Consider the following 13,953-nt stretch of genomic DNA (forward strand, 5'->3'; position numbering starts at 1 on the left):
CTTGTAGAAACACTGGCAAGGATAAATGGAAACCAAAATCACTGATAAAGTCGTGAAGAATTTATGATAAAAAGAGGAGGTGTAGTTAAAAAAGTTGCAGTTGCTAAACAAAGTCCATTTGCATGGGACATATTAATTAAGAATTTTTTTATTGAAAACATAAGAGTCTTTAGACATGTGACTTGTTACATCAGAACTGTGTAACTGGGAAACTGTTTTTGTCCTACTGCCCATTATATTTGTGGGAGTATTGAGCTTAAGAATAAACTATAGGAGATTTGTCTGTGAACCAAATGGGCAAGATATTGAATTGTGATCTGGCTCTTTAAAAGAAACCTCTCCAGATCAATATGTCCTTTCCCCACTGCACTGCTTCTCAAGAAAGCCACGTCTACTGCAATAAACAGCCTCTCTCAAAACGTACAGAGGGACTGACAGTAGAAATTAGGATTCCAGTTTTGTGGCAAAAGAGAAGCCAATTCTGACTGGTTCAATGATGGAAGGGTGACAACAAACAAAGATAGATTGAAAAGACAAAAGATATAAATAGATGCCAGAGAAAACAGAAAGAAAGTACTGCATTGTTTGAGCCCCTTTCTCAGTGTGAACTCCAGATGGGGAACAAGCTCCCCATCTTATATATGCATCTTGCCATTAATGACTCTTCCTTCTCTTTCTTTATTTTGTGTTCCTTATCCATATGAACTTTTACTTTTCCTCGTATCTTTTTTAGAATTCTATGCCTCATTCAGTAAAAAAAGAACCCTTACTGATTTACTTTGATGTCCATCTCTCTATGAAGAGAGACGTTTTTTTCCAGGAATGGATAGCTGTATCAAATTGAAATTTATGTCAGATACTAAAGACTATGGTTCCTTGGTGGTGTAAAACATTTAAGTTTCTGAGTCAATGTAATCAAAAGATATAACCATTTATGTCATCTGTTTTGATAAAAACTCGCTCATCAAAACCTATAGAGGAAATATCCATGTACGTAATTAAGCTTGTACTGAACCCTCAAAGTGCAAGTCCTACTTGCACTTCTCTGGTTTTCTTGTTTTGTTTCCATTATCATCTTGCAATTTCTTATAGGTTTTATGTTAATCCTTGACATCATCATTATTATTATTATTATTATTATTATTATTATTATTATCAACAGTTCTAACCTTACTCCCTGTTTGTCTGAAGACTGAGATGCTACGTCGAATGACATTGAACTCTTAATTAACAGGCATGGGGCTCAATCCCCATCCATTCAACCATGTTTAGGTTTTCTCCTCTAGACCATATTTAGGATAGTACCATTACAGATATGGCCTTTTGCTTGACCAACACTCCAACTAAATTGTGATCTATCTCAGGTGACACTGACACTTTCCCTGTTGTGTTTCTGTCCTAATCCATATTTTCAATGATTTTACATCTCCTCTAGAACATGTGCATCTTTCTTTTGCTTATTCCTCATCTTTCTTTCTCTTTCTGCTGAAAGAATACTTAAAAATTCCAAGACTTAGAAGGTCAAACATGCTTTCTAATTTATGTGTGTAACAGCCTTGCTTTATTTCTTTCTTCTTTGGCAACAAGGTTATATATGTCCTTCTTGAGTCTTGCATATGATTAATTTTAATTTACTGTTAAAATAACTTTGCAAGACATTTCCTTTTGATGGTTTTGCTCTGCTTTAAAGGTCTGGAGTCCAAATTACGGCTAATCTGTAATGATCTGCTGGGTCCCACTCACAGCCATTCAAATCAAAGCAAATCTTGGGAAAACACAATTATGGTGAGTACAATATCTGGACTTGTGGGTGTTTTATCAGTAATATTCGATCTTCATAATTTTGTTCTGTGTTCCAGGGGTTTTCAAAGCACGTTTTGCTAAGAGAGATACTTTCTCTGATGGGCACAAATCTCAGATTGCAGAGACTTCTTGTTGAATATAGTGACCAGCTCACACAATTAGAACAATCTGCTCAGTTATTTAATGGAATGGAAAAGCAGTGATAAGGTTACCATAAAGTGTTTTCATTACACAGAATGTCGTGAAAAGTTGTGTAATACAGGTGCAATTTTGTGAAGTGACTTGCCTAATGACAAAATGTTTATCTTATTTTTTAAATAGTACTTTTAAATAAAATTATACTTAGTATTACTGCTGTTCTGTGGAGTATCATGCTAAACAACATTGTGGTGTCAGTGATGAATATTTTTCTGTCTTACTGTCACCACAAAGTTAGAGATATTCAAACATAATTCATATGGAGACATGAGCAATGTGTTCAGTAAGCAAACTTCACTGCCATGTAGAACACTAGTGTCCCACCTCAGGCAACAAATTATTATTTGTTATTTTGTGTGTGTTTGTACCTGTTCTTATTTGTTCTGCTGTTAAATGATAAGAAAATCAGTATATTTTAATAAGCAACATCTTACGTTATCAGTATTCATCACATAACATTCTCAGAAAAAGATATGCTACTTTGGAAGACTGCTACCCTCACAACATTCAACTGTAAATAAAAACATTGTTTTATAATAAAACAAGAAAATGCATACAAGATTTTTCCAATAGCTTCATATATAATTGTAATTCTTGTCATTGATGTGTGTTGTTTATTCATTTGAAGGCAGTGTGTTATTTTTGTATTTAAAGGCAGTATTGTTAGTCATGTAAAACATGGATAGTCATCACATATTTATTTAGGTTATTTGTGTCTTTTGTAAAGTTTTCATATGTTATTTAATTGTTTGATGAAGTTCAGTTAACTTAGTTTCTGTGAAATTAATCTGCAAAATAATTCTGAAATAGTTTATTATTGTGTGTATGACTTATCATTACAAAAAGACTGACATAAATGGGAGTACTAGTGTCTTGATTTTAAACTTAATTTAAGAAAATGTGTTTGTTACAAGTTCTAGTTATAGCTGATACATTCCTCTGCCTCATGTAGCGAATGAAAATAATTGATATTCATCAATTCATGAATGCTAAAAAGTTATTCAACTACAACTGTGTTCATTCAATTACTTTTAATAACAAATGTGAATAATAACTGGTTCATTTCTTCTGAGAACCAAGCCATGTCAGTTAAATTTGTCATTCTACTTTTTATTATTTTATGCATAACTTCATTCTGTAGAATTTTTTTCCATAGTGTATGCACACAAAAGACCCCTATTGAGAAATTGTTCAAAATTCAGCTGTTGTTAGTCAGTATAAAACTCTTTAGAAACCCTGTAAAATAGTCTTTTTGTGTTGATTTTATACACAGCTGTTCATCATTATAGAGCAGATGCTCATTATCTTTTACAAAGAGACAATAATAATAACTGATTTCTCACCAAATAAATTTAATTGGTAACTGTTTTCTGTAAGTAATGTTTTTCTGCATTCGCATTCTTATGCATGTGTGAATGTGCAAGTGAGATTTGTTTGAATGTGCAAGTGAGATTTGTTTGAATGTGCAAGTGATATTTGAATCTGAATGGATGGATAATTTGATCTGAGTTTATTGTATAAAACTGTATGTTACAGGAGTGTGTACCTTGAAGGAATAATTGATTTTATTTAAAACATTCGTTCAACAATTTTTTAAGATTTTATTTAAATGTACACAACATTAAATAGCTTTATTGCAATTTGAATGCAAAATGTGTAGCAGTGGCTGTGATTGTGTTTCATTCTGGATTATTATTTAAAAGGAAAGTAAATTACTGTATTTTTTCATTCATTGGTGTAAATTATGATTCACATTTTAATACTGATAAGATTTGAGTAATTGCTTCATACCTAAGTGATTTGGTGTATAAGTATTTCATTCAATTTGAAGTTCTGTGTTTGTTCATAAGTGGAGCACTTCGTGCAATCATCTTCTAGTGATAGTTTATAATGACATGAGATGACATAAATGAATTGGTAATATTTGACAATCAAAACTACAAGTTTTTACTTTTTTTCCATGTGACTGACATATACCATACATTTAAACATTGTCACGTTATTTAACAATTTTGAAGACTGCTATCTTCATTTTGTCACTTGATGTGGCTGGCAACAAGAGACAGCATCTTAAGGTCCACATCGATTCCAAATTAATTAAAAGTCCAGCCGATGTTTTAAGTCCATGAACAACATCTTTACGATATAACAGCAATGCCAGAAATCAACATCCTGCAGAGTTTGTGTTTTAGATGGGCCGTCTCAGTTTCCTTTCAGGCTAAGTTTGAGCTTTTGCATTTATTCCACATTTTCGTGTGGTGGAGTTCGCAAAATCAGTAACTTTTCATCAAAGACAAAACTTTATTGCTTTGTACAGTATGGTGCTAAGGACTCCCATTAGTAATTTATTGTTATTTTGTCTTGGCTGTTATGTTTCATAAAATGAAAATAAATACTACCGGCAGACCACGTACTTTCTTCCCACAAAGTTAGGATGCATTCTTGTCATTGTAACAATGACAGCTTTATTTTCCTATGATGACGTCAAGCAAAACATTGTGAAAAAAAAGGTGAAAATTGCTATAAAAGTTGAGATAATATGACTCAGCCATTTTCTTCAAACATTTCTGTATGACCTCATCACTGACAACATGATGAGTAATGAAATGGCCAGCCACCTCAACATTTGTTCTTCCATTTTTAAACAAGTGATTACACTGCTGCACAACACCTTCACACGCGACACTCTTTCTTTTTTGAATGATTTCTTGAAGCCCTCCTTTGCCATTTTCTTTGTTTCTTGTATGATTGTTCTGTGTTGGTCTAAGGGCGAAATTGAACAATCGTACAGGAAATAAAGAAAATGGCAGCTGAAGGCTTCAAGAAATCATTCAAAAAATTCATTGCAGCTGCAGACGCTATCACATTAAAAATTGTACTCTTTTCATAAATAGCACAAATTTTGTGATAAACAGGAACATCTGTGATGGTTTTCTTGAAGAAAAAAGATAGTAGTATCTCTCAGGGAACAAATCTAATGGTGTTTGGAAGTGCAACATTCATTTTAAATGACTCCTGCAGAGAAACAGGCAACTATAAAACTTTATCACTAGTACAGATGGTGAACTAATGTACACATTGGTACAGGACTAGCAATTTAGCCTTTCTTGAGTCCAAGTCATCCTCATTCATCATAAGGCACTAATGGACAAGTACTTCATTTTATGAACAATATGTAAAATTGACTGTCATCCCTAAATTAGACAGTACTTATAATGCCAATTGTTCATTATGTAAATTCCAATATTCATTACTGTAGAATATTAGTGTTTACAGACAAAGTTGAATCATAAATATTTGTCATTATGCTATGATAATGGAAATTCCAGGATTGGAACAATAAACAAAAGTGAGGAAATGCAACATTTCATCTGTAGTTAATTGATGCATGGGGCATATGTACAATTAACCGTTGAGCTGTCACTGTTAAGGTTTCAGTACATGTTCTTTCATACATAACCACTCCATAGTGTGTCACCGTGACCAGAAGTAGGTGCATTGAGAGAGAGAGAGATCATATAAATCAACAAGAAGTGAGTAGTTGTCTTAACTCAATTTTGGTTTCATCATTATGAGCTAGATCTCAAAAAAATGAATAACCTTTGTGCCCGAAAAGAAATACCTACTTGCCAACACTGGCACTATAATTGAGTCATTTCCAAGAGGAGCAGGATTCAAATCCCAATCAAGCTTTCCAGATTTAGATTTTCTGTTGTTTCTCTAAATCAGTTTGGGTAAATACTTAAGTGATTTTTTGCAAAGAACACTGTCAGTTTCCTTTCTCATTCTTTTCCAATTCGAGCATGTGCTCCATCTCTGTTAAACTTTAATCTTCCTTCCTTCCTTTCCTTTTTATCTTTCCTTTCTTCCATTCTTTTCTGCATGTGATATGCCATAACAACAATAATTGGAACAGATCTGATATGCTAACAAATTTAAAAATATTTTTAAATCTTTAGCTTTCGTTAGTGTAGGAAGGAAGTCCTGCCCTCATGTTGTAAAGAGAGGAGCAGTGCCCTCTCATGCAATGAAGCCCGCAGTATAAATAGGACTTAAGCTTCCTATTTCATACTGAGCATTTACGAAGATGAAAGTGACACAAAGAGTTAACTAATGCTTAAATGTGTTATCAAACTAAAATTGATTTTTATGCTGACACACTTAGTGATTATATATATATATATATATATATATATATATATATATATATTGCTACAATATACAATGCTTGACAAAAATAAGTGAAGCACCCAAAACCAACAAAACAAAACTGGTTGTGGTGTTACTTCACTGACTATAGAGTCAAATTTATAAAGAACTTCAGAGCACGAATCCACCTACAAGTATGATGTTACACCCCCTCTGGCCTTGAAGCATGCCCTGATCTGATTGGGAAGGGTATCATAAAGCCTTTGTATCCTCACCTGAGGCATGTTGCTTCACAAATGTTCTAACTGTTCCTTGACATTTTCGATAGTGACCCTAGGATGGAGCTGACATTGAAGCTTGTCCCACACATTCTGTGGGGGACAGATATGGGGATCTTGTTGGTGTCAACATCATGGGGACATTTAATACAGAAACATGCCCCCTGTGAACAAGCATTAATCTTTTCAAAAATGTCCCCACGAGGAAGAATACTTGAAAATACAAGATGTCGGTGACATACAGTGGTGCTGTCAGTTCCTTCAATCATTACCAGCCACGTGTGAAGTAATATACAGTGGCTTGTCACATCATGATGCCAGGAATAACACTGTTGTGCCTCTCCAAAACATTGAAAAAATGGGACCCCTACCCAGGTAGCCACCATACTCACCGATGATGGTCATCCAGAGTAGTGAAGAATTGAAATACATTGATGAGAACAATATGTTGTCATTCATCAACAATCCATGCTTCCTGGTAATGACATCACTCCAAAGGCAACAGTTATGTGTTGTGGAGTTAATGGCAGCCTATGTATAGAACTGTAGGTTCATAGTCTGGGTGCTGCCAGTCTCTGACTAATTATGGTTCAAGGAGTCCATTACTTATTCTTGGATCCTCCCTTGTAGTTGTCAGACATGCTCGATTGGAACCTGACAAGTACACCTCGTCTCATGTTCCTATGCAGCCCAACATCAAGCCACTATCACATCTGAATGCCCCACAAATTTGAATAGTCCTCAATTCCACCAGCTGGCCAAATGGAGACCTACAACGAGGCATCTTTCATACTCTGTAGGGTCTGATAACGCTGTCTGACACAAGTATGTAACATTTCATTGTCCTTCTTAGTGATGGCTCAACATCTGATGTTGTTTGTGCCCCTTATACCCCCTACCACACCATGGTAACAACACTAAACATGAATAATGCCCTCAGGTGGCTGTTCTACTAGCTACACAGAACTGCAACTCTATAATCTTTTACAAACCCACTGATGCTGTGCACACATTGACATCCAGCAAGTCTTTTGGGTGCTTTGCTTTTTTTGTCTAGCAATGCAGATACAATTTCTGTGTTTGATTGCAAAGATTGACAATGATGGGAGAAAAAGGGCTACTGGCCCACAGTCTTCTATTGTTTGCTGGAGGGGTCAAAAAACAAAACACATAATATTTGCCGCAATGTGGAATGGATTCATTTCTGTAATTTAGAGCCATAAATTCTAATTTTTACAGAACTTTAGTGCAGTACAAACAGTAATGTATTGTATGTTATAATATAGGGCAGGAAATGACATATGTCCCAACTCTTGTGTCTGGCTAGTAGGCATGTCCTGTTTTTGTGACGCTCAAGTAATAATATCAATAATAATAATAATAATAATAATAGCCAATTCTGTGTATAGATATTTATATCATAGTTGTGCATGCTTTATTATCCTCTTAGGCAGAACTAATTTATTGTGTTTTAACAGTGGCATCTGATTTTACATACATGCATAGATAAGTTTCACAAACTGTACAGTAAGTAAACACAAAATGTGAACTAACTCGCCATATCCCCATCCTGGATAGCTGTTGCAGTCTTGTACAACAATTTCAGGCATGATGCTAATAATTATTTTTGAATTAACAGCAGAAGAACATGCTGTGAGTTGCATAACTAATTTCTAACATTTAAATTAATCTTTCATTGTTTATTCCCGGCCAGAGTATATTTCTCCAGTATTTAACCCACTCTGATGCCCTTCCGAGGATACTGCTCTGTCGTTTCAAAATGTGCTCGGTTTGAAAGATGTAAAGATTTTCTTATGTGCAAAGTTAAATTGTGAATAATGCACCTATTTAACTTAAGAATCATCAAGATCTTGGCATTCCTTTATTTGTAGTTGAAGTTAATGGAAAACACATGTAAGGAAAAGTCATATAAGAGAAAAATAGTTGAGCATTTTGAGTCCTGTGTTGAGAAAACACAATACACAGAGCAAAATGAAACCTGTTGTGAAATTGATCAGTCTAGCATCAGATATCAAATCAAATTGTAGATTCCTCAGGGAAGATGTAAAAATATTGTTGGTTGTGTACAGAAACATGCATAAAAGCACACAAATTGTCTACATGAATGAATGGGCAGGCAAGAAAATGGAACATGAAAGAAAGAAAATAGACTAATTGTAGTATGTCCTCATTTTATGTTTATAATAGTTATTATAGAGTAGTTCAAATATAACATCAAATACATTTTATTTGACCAGTTAATCCATAAATAAGTAGTATAAACCTTTCTATGTAATTCACTGGATTTGTGTATGCCCTGGAGGTGGGACGTACGAAAGAAATTGAGACTTGCTGTTGTAATCCTTCGGTCATGTAATTTTCACCTGCTTCTTGATTTGGAATGCCTATGTCTCAACTCCTGTTTGATAGACCTACATCATAATAATTACTAGAAATGAGATTTGATGCAGAGGGTGGGTGTAGAAAACTTTTAACTTTTTGCAGGACCTGACACTAAATTCTACTGTCAATTCACAAATTGCACATAAGTGCAGGAAAAAGTTGGAATTACACCACATTATGAGGGCTAATTAGCCAACTTCAGTATCTGTATTTGTATATGTTTCTCATCATACTTATACAATGATTTTCTTTTAAAGAGTCTTCCAGCACTGATACGTTTTCTGGCCCAGTGTATATGGGATAACTACGGGGTGTTTGCCTCACAATGATGAGATTCTTATACTTCACACTCATTTTTTATTACTCGTTGAATGGAAATGTGTTTAGAATCTAGAGTCCTGCATCTGAGAAGTGACTTTGTCTGAGAGCTGATATATTTCTAGTATTCTTTCCATTGTGCCTTTCAGCAACTCAGTGCCACCTCTGTGTGGTGAGTAACAAATCTATCCTTTCCATATTGTTCAAAACATGTTTACACTTTTCTGAATTACTCCTCATTCAAGAGGAACATTTCATGTAGGATCTGTGGATGAGCTATTAGCATACCTCTTTTTGTTTTGTTTTCGTAAATATGTCATTTTGTACATCATTGAGGATCTCCTCGCTGAGGATCTATACAAGGAAAAGTACATTTTATCCAACCTACTGCAGAAACAAGTAGGAATCACTATACAGTTCTTCCGTTATCCAAAATATTGCAAAAGGTTTGTTTTTGTGTTAAATCTTCAAAAAGTGTGCAACAGATATCTGGTCCAATGTGCTGGCTATTTTTGCAGTGTCTGCTGTTTGTTTGCATTATGTTGCCACATGTGTTTCATGTTTCAGACAAGAAGATACTGAACTTCAAAACTCTCTGCATATATGTTGAGTTACAACCTCTTTTACCTTACATTTATTTCAGCACCAAACAATTTTATCTAATTTCTTGTTCTTTGCAGATAACCTTTGACTAGCTAAATAAGTTAAGCAAATTATTAAGTGTGCCAAAACTTTAGTTGTTACATTTTCTGTACATTTTTGCCTGGAGTCTGTGCATGTGACCCAATGTTGTACATGATTGGTATTATTGCCCCTACTTGTACACTATGTTTTGTTGCACTTTCCCAGAAACCTTTAGTTCCATAAGCAAAGTTTGGTCAAATTAGTGTGCACATACATATCGAACACTTCATTGTAAGGATATTTCACATCGATTTTCGTTTATTGTGGGAAGGCTCAGATGATGTATTTTGTTCAGCTTTTAAAAGAGCTCTCACATCAACACCAGTTATTGCCTAAATTCAACAAGTCTTTTTAAGAACAAGTAAGTCTTTAACTTTTAAATAGTGAATTCTAATGACATGATTTACATACATCCTCAAGTCTCATCTATCAGGTTGGAATAAGTCATGACATCTGTCATTGCACACACTTGAATAGTGTAATAGAAGTATTTTTAACCAACATAATCAATCATGATAATGCTTGAGAGTTCCAAAAAATAGTCATTATAACTTTTATTTATGACACATTCAGTTTTGTTTTTCATTGTTCCTTTTCACCATTAACATCTGCTTTGACTACAAGTTTCCTATGGGGTGTAATAATGGAGCCAAGTTTTATAGTCTCACAATGACACAAGAAGTCCTTTGGATTATGTTTCAACTTCTCCAAACATCATTTTAGCTGTCCTCCCTTGATCATCTTTGATTTAGGGTCAACAAATGAGGCGCAAATTAAACACAGCTTTATTCCAGACTTCATCTACCAATTCATATAAGATTTGCATCATTTCATGAAAGGTGATTTGATAATCTTCTATGACAGTACTGTAAATTTTGTCAACAAATTCTTTAAAAGAAACTTAGTGTGTGCCCAGAATATGCCAAATCTTCAGAATTGAAACAAGTATATTCAGATCAATTTTTACTGTAGTAGAAGATCTTGAGTACTAAGTTAGTAGAACCATGAACTTCTCTCATTGTAGTTTTTTTCAGTCCATGTTACAAAATCATACTCTTTCCTCCATTATCATCAGTAAAGAGAGGAGGGTAGTTCACTGATGAGTATCCTTTGGAACTCTGTTGTTTGTCTCCTGTTAAAACCAAGGTTTGTAGTGACAGCTGAAGCCACCCATCATGACCTCATGGTAACTATCATGGCCTCATGGTAACTATCACCATCAGGTTCATTAAAGAACTACTGCTTGTCTGGCAGAACATGCACAGAGGTGGCGCAGTACTGTGAAGTTTCTACAGTATGCATTTGAATGTTGTCCAGCAGTGAGTCTGAGATGATATAATGACTTGGTCTGGTGACGATTATGCTGTTGTACTGGTTGTGTGGCCTTTGTGGTATGATGTTCATGCCATTGATTTGGGTCAGTGCCACGAAGCTCTGCTGCAGGTCTTTTGTACTAAGAGGATATTGTGTGAGTGTTCTTGCATTTGTCCAACAATACAGTATCCTTGTTAGTAGTAGATCCTCAGTATTGATTAAGATTGTTTCATGGAACTTCAGGAGTGGAGGTTGGTATTTAATGCTGACATTTACCAGCATTTCCAGGGATGTGGCTAATTATGTTTAGTACAGTGGAAGGAAAAGGAAAGAACTACTGAAGGTTTGTTGTTGTCGTCATTCATGCACTGTCCTCTTATTGAATTCATCTGAGCAGTATAAAAACCAATGTTCTTTTAAGTTTGTATTTTTTACAGACTGTGAAAGATGCTGAGTCAAAATTTGAGCAGTTTCATCTGACTCTTCAACAAAATTATGAAGTTTAACTTTAATTCCTTCCTTGAGACTGAAACATCTTTTAACAACAGGAACAAATTCTGCAACACTTGTGTTTGAGTTGTCTGTCATTAGCGTTCCATAATTAATGTTTTCTAAAGAATGCAACACATCATCAGGAACAAATGCCGAAATTACATCAACAATAATTGTTTAAGTTTTGGTTCTAGCAAAAGAAAATTTAGGATCATATAATTTTTTAACTAGGTTGGACGTGCAGTATGATACTTGGAAACTGAGTTCGTGTGTAGCAGTGTAGTAGCCTCTTTAGCAGCACACTCTGCATAAGTAATATTCCCACATTTCTCTTTAAAAAAAACCTTTTCATATCTACACCTACGTGAGTACTCTGCAAATCACACTTGAGTACCTTGGCAGAGCGTTCATCGAATCACCTTCACACTAATTCTCTATTATTCCACTCTCAAACAATGTACAGAAAAACGAACACCTATATCTTTCCATGCGAGCTCTAGTTTCCCTTATGTTATTATGATTATTGTTTCTCCCTTTGTAGGTCAGCATCAACAAAATATTTTTGCATTTGGAGGAGAAAGTTAGTGATTGAAATTTGGTGAGAAGATCCCGCTATAGTGAAAAACACCTTCGTTTTAATGATTTCCAGCGCAAATTTTGTATCATGTCCGTAATACTCTCCTTCCTATTTCTCAATAATGCAAAACACATTGCCCTTCTTTGAACTTTCCCTTATGCTTCATCAAGCAGTAGCAGTAATAGCACTCCTATGTTTAGTTGTCTACATGATTTTTAATATCACCATTTTCTTTATGTGCAACATAAAATTCTCCAGTACATGATGTACAATAAACACGTTCATTGTTACTGTCATTACACAATTTAAAAAAATTATGTTTCTGCTGCAGATTAAAATTAAACAGGAAATTTTTTTGCCCATTGCTAAACAATGAGACAAAAACACCTCTCAATCCGATGTAGGCTGAGAGAGGCACAGTCGTAAGAGGATATTTAAAAATGTGATGTCGAACATATAAGTTAAAAAAAGAAAATCTACCTAGTCACTAAATTCTCAAACCCCAAACATTTTTGCAGCCTCTGTTACTCTGGACAGCACTAAAAACCAGGACTGTCCAGGTTAATTGTGGACATATAGTAAATTTATGTAGAGTTCCCAAAACAATAAAACAGGCTAAACTGATTTATTAAATCACATGGGAAGTTGAATCATTGTTCCTTTGCCATTAAATATAATTGCTGCATACTCTATGCACAGATAGACTTGACAGAATTATGTAAATTGGAATTTCCTGACAGATTGAAACAGCATGCTGGGCCAGGACTCAGACCTGGGGGACCTTTTCAAAGGATCCATTTTTGAGCTCCATCCCAGCACCTTGTTATAACTGCCAGGAAGTTTCAAATACTGTACAATCTGTCATCAGAGTGAAAATCCAATAATTGTGTAAAGTTACTTTAAAATATTGCAAAAATTATATAACTGTGTATATAAAAGTGGAAACCCATGTTTATTTTCTTGGAGTGGAACTTTTCTAGATGATGTGAATTCAGTAAAGAAACAGAAGTACTATGCAATGTATCACTGCCATTTCATCATGTACATGAAACAAATAATTGTTCATCTATGTTCTATGATTATATGAGTGCTTAGGCAATTACACCAATGTGTATGGAAAGATATGCTAACATAAATTTAAAAAAATTGTTTTTCTCCAAGACAAGCTATGTAACATTTTCTTAAATGTGATTCTTTTTTAAATGTGAATTATGCAAAGTTATTTTGTCATTTATTTATACTTTCATTTGTTAATTGTGAAATGCATAAAACAAAAGATGACAGATTAAAATGATACAGCAGGCATTGTCATTTCAGTGAACTACTGTGCTCCTTTAGTAAACATTCTGAATATTTCTTATGCATTTAAGATATTTAGTGTTTTTCTCACTTTTGCATCACTTGGTCCTGTCTATACTTGCAAGAGATATAGGTAAGTATTGCAGTGGTGTGATAGAACTATTTTCATATTGTTTGGTCTGCAATCTGCTTTAAACAGTTTCATTGTAGAAAAAGTGTTTTATTTTGTGTTTGCAATTACATTTGTTACTCATAGTATACATAAAACAAAAGATCGTAGATGAAAGCAATACACCAACCCTTGTCATTTCAGTTAATTTCAATGTTCCATTAGAATACATTACCAATATTTCCTATGTGTTTTGGAGATTTAGTATTTTCCTCACTTGTCCACATTTTTGTCCTGTCTGTAATTGTGAGAGATATAGGGAACTCGTT

At 34.4% G+C, this 13,953-nt stretch overlaps 1 protein-coding gene across 2 annotated transcripts in view; it reads left to right on the forward strand.

Moving 5' to 3' along the window:
- LOC126285323 (protein HIRA) overlaps nucleotides 1-13,519 on the forward strand; it is a 236,297-nt gene extending 222,778 nt beyond the window's left edge. For both annotated transcript variants that reach the window (XM_049984625.1, XM_049984626.1), the window contains 2 exons: nucleotides 1,691-1,785; nucleotides 1,860-13,519. In XM_049984625.1, the coding sequence (XP_049840582.1) occupies nucleotides 1,691-1,785; nucleotides 1,860-2,006 (242 nt within the window). In that variant the 3' untranslated portion in view covers nucleotides 2,007-13,519. The remainder of the gene's footprint in view (nucleotides 1-1,690; nucleotides 1,786-1,859) is intronic.
- The last annotated feature ends 434 nt before the right edge of the window (nucleotides 13,520-13,953 follow it).

The sequence above is a fragment of the Schistocerca gregaria genome, chromosome 8 (genome assembly GCF_023897955.1).
Source record: "Schistocerca gregaria isolate iqSchGreg1 chromosome 8, iqSchGreg1.2, whole genome shotgun sequence".
NCBI lineage: Eukaryota > Metazoa > Arthropoda > Insecta > Orthoptera > Acrididae > Schistocerca > Schistocerca gregaria.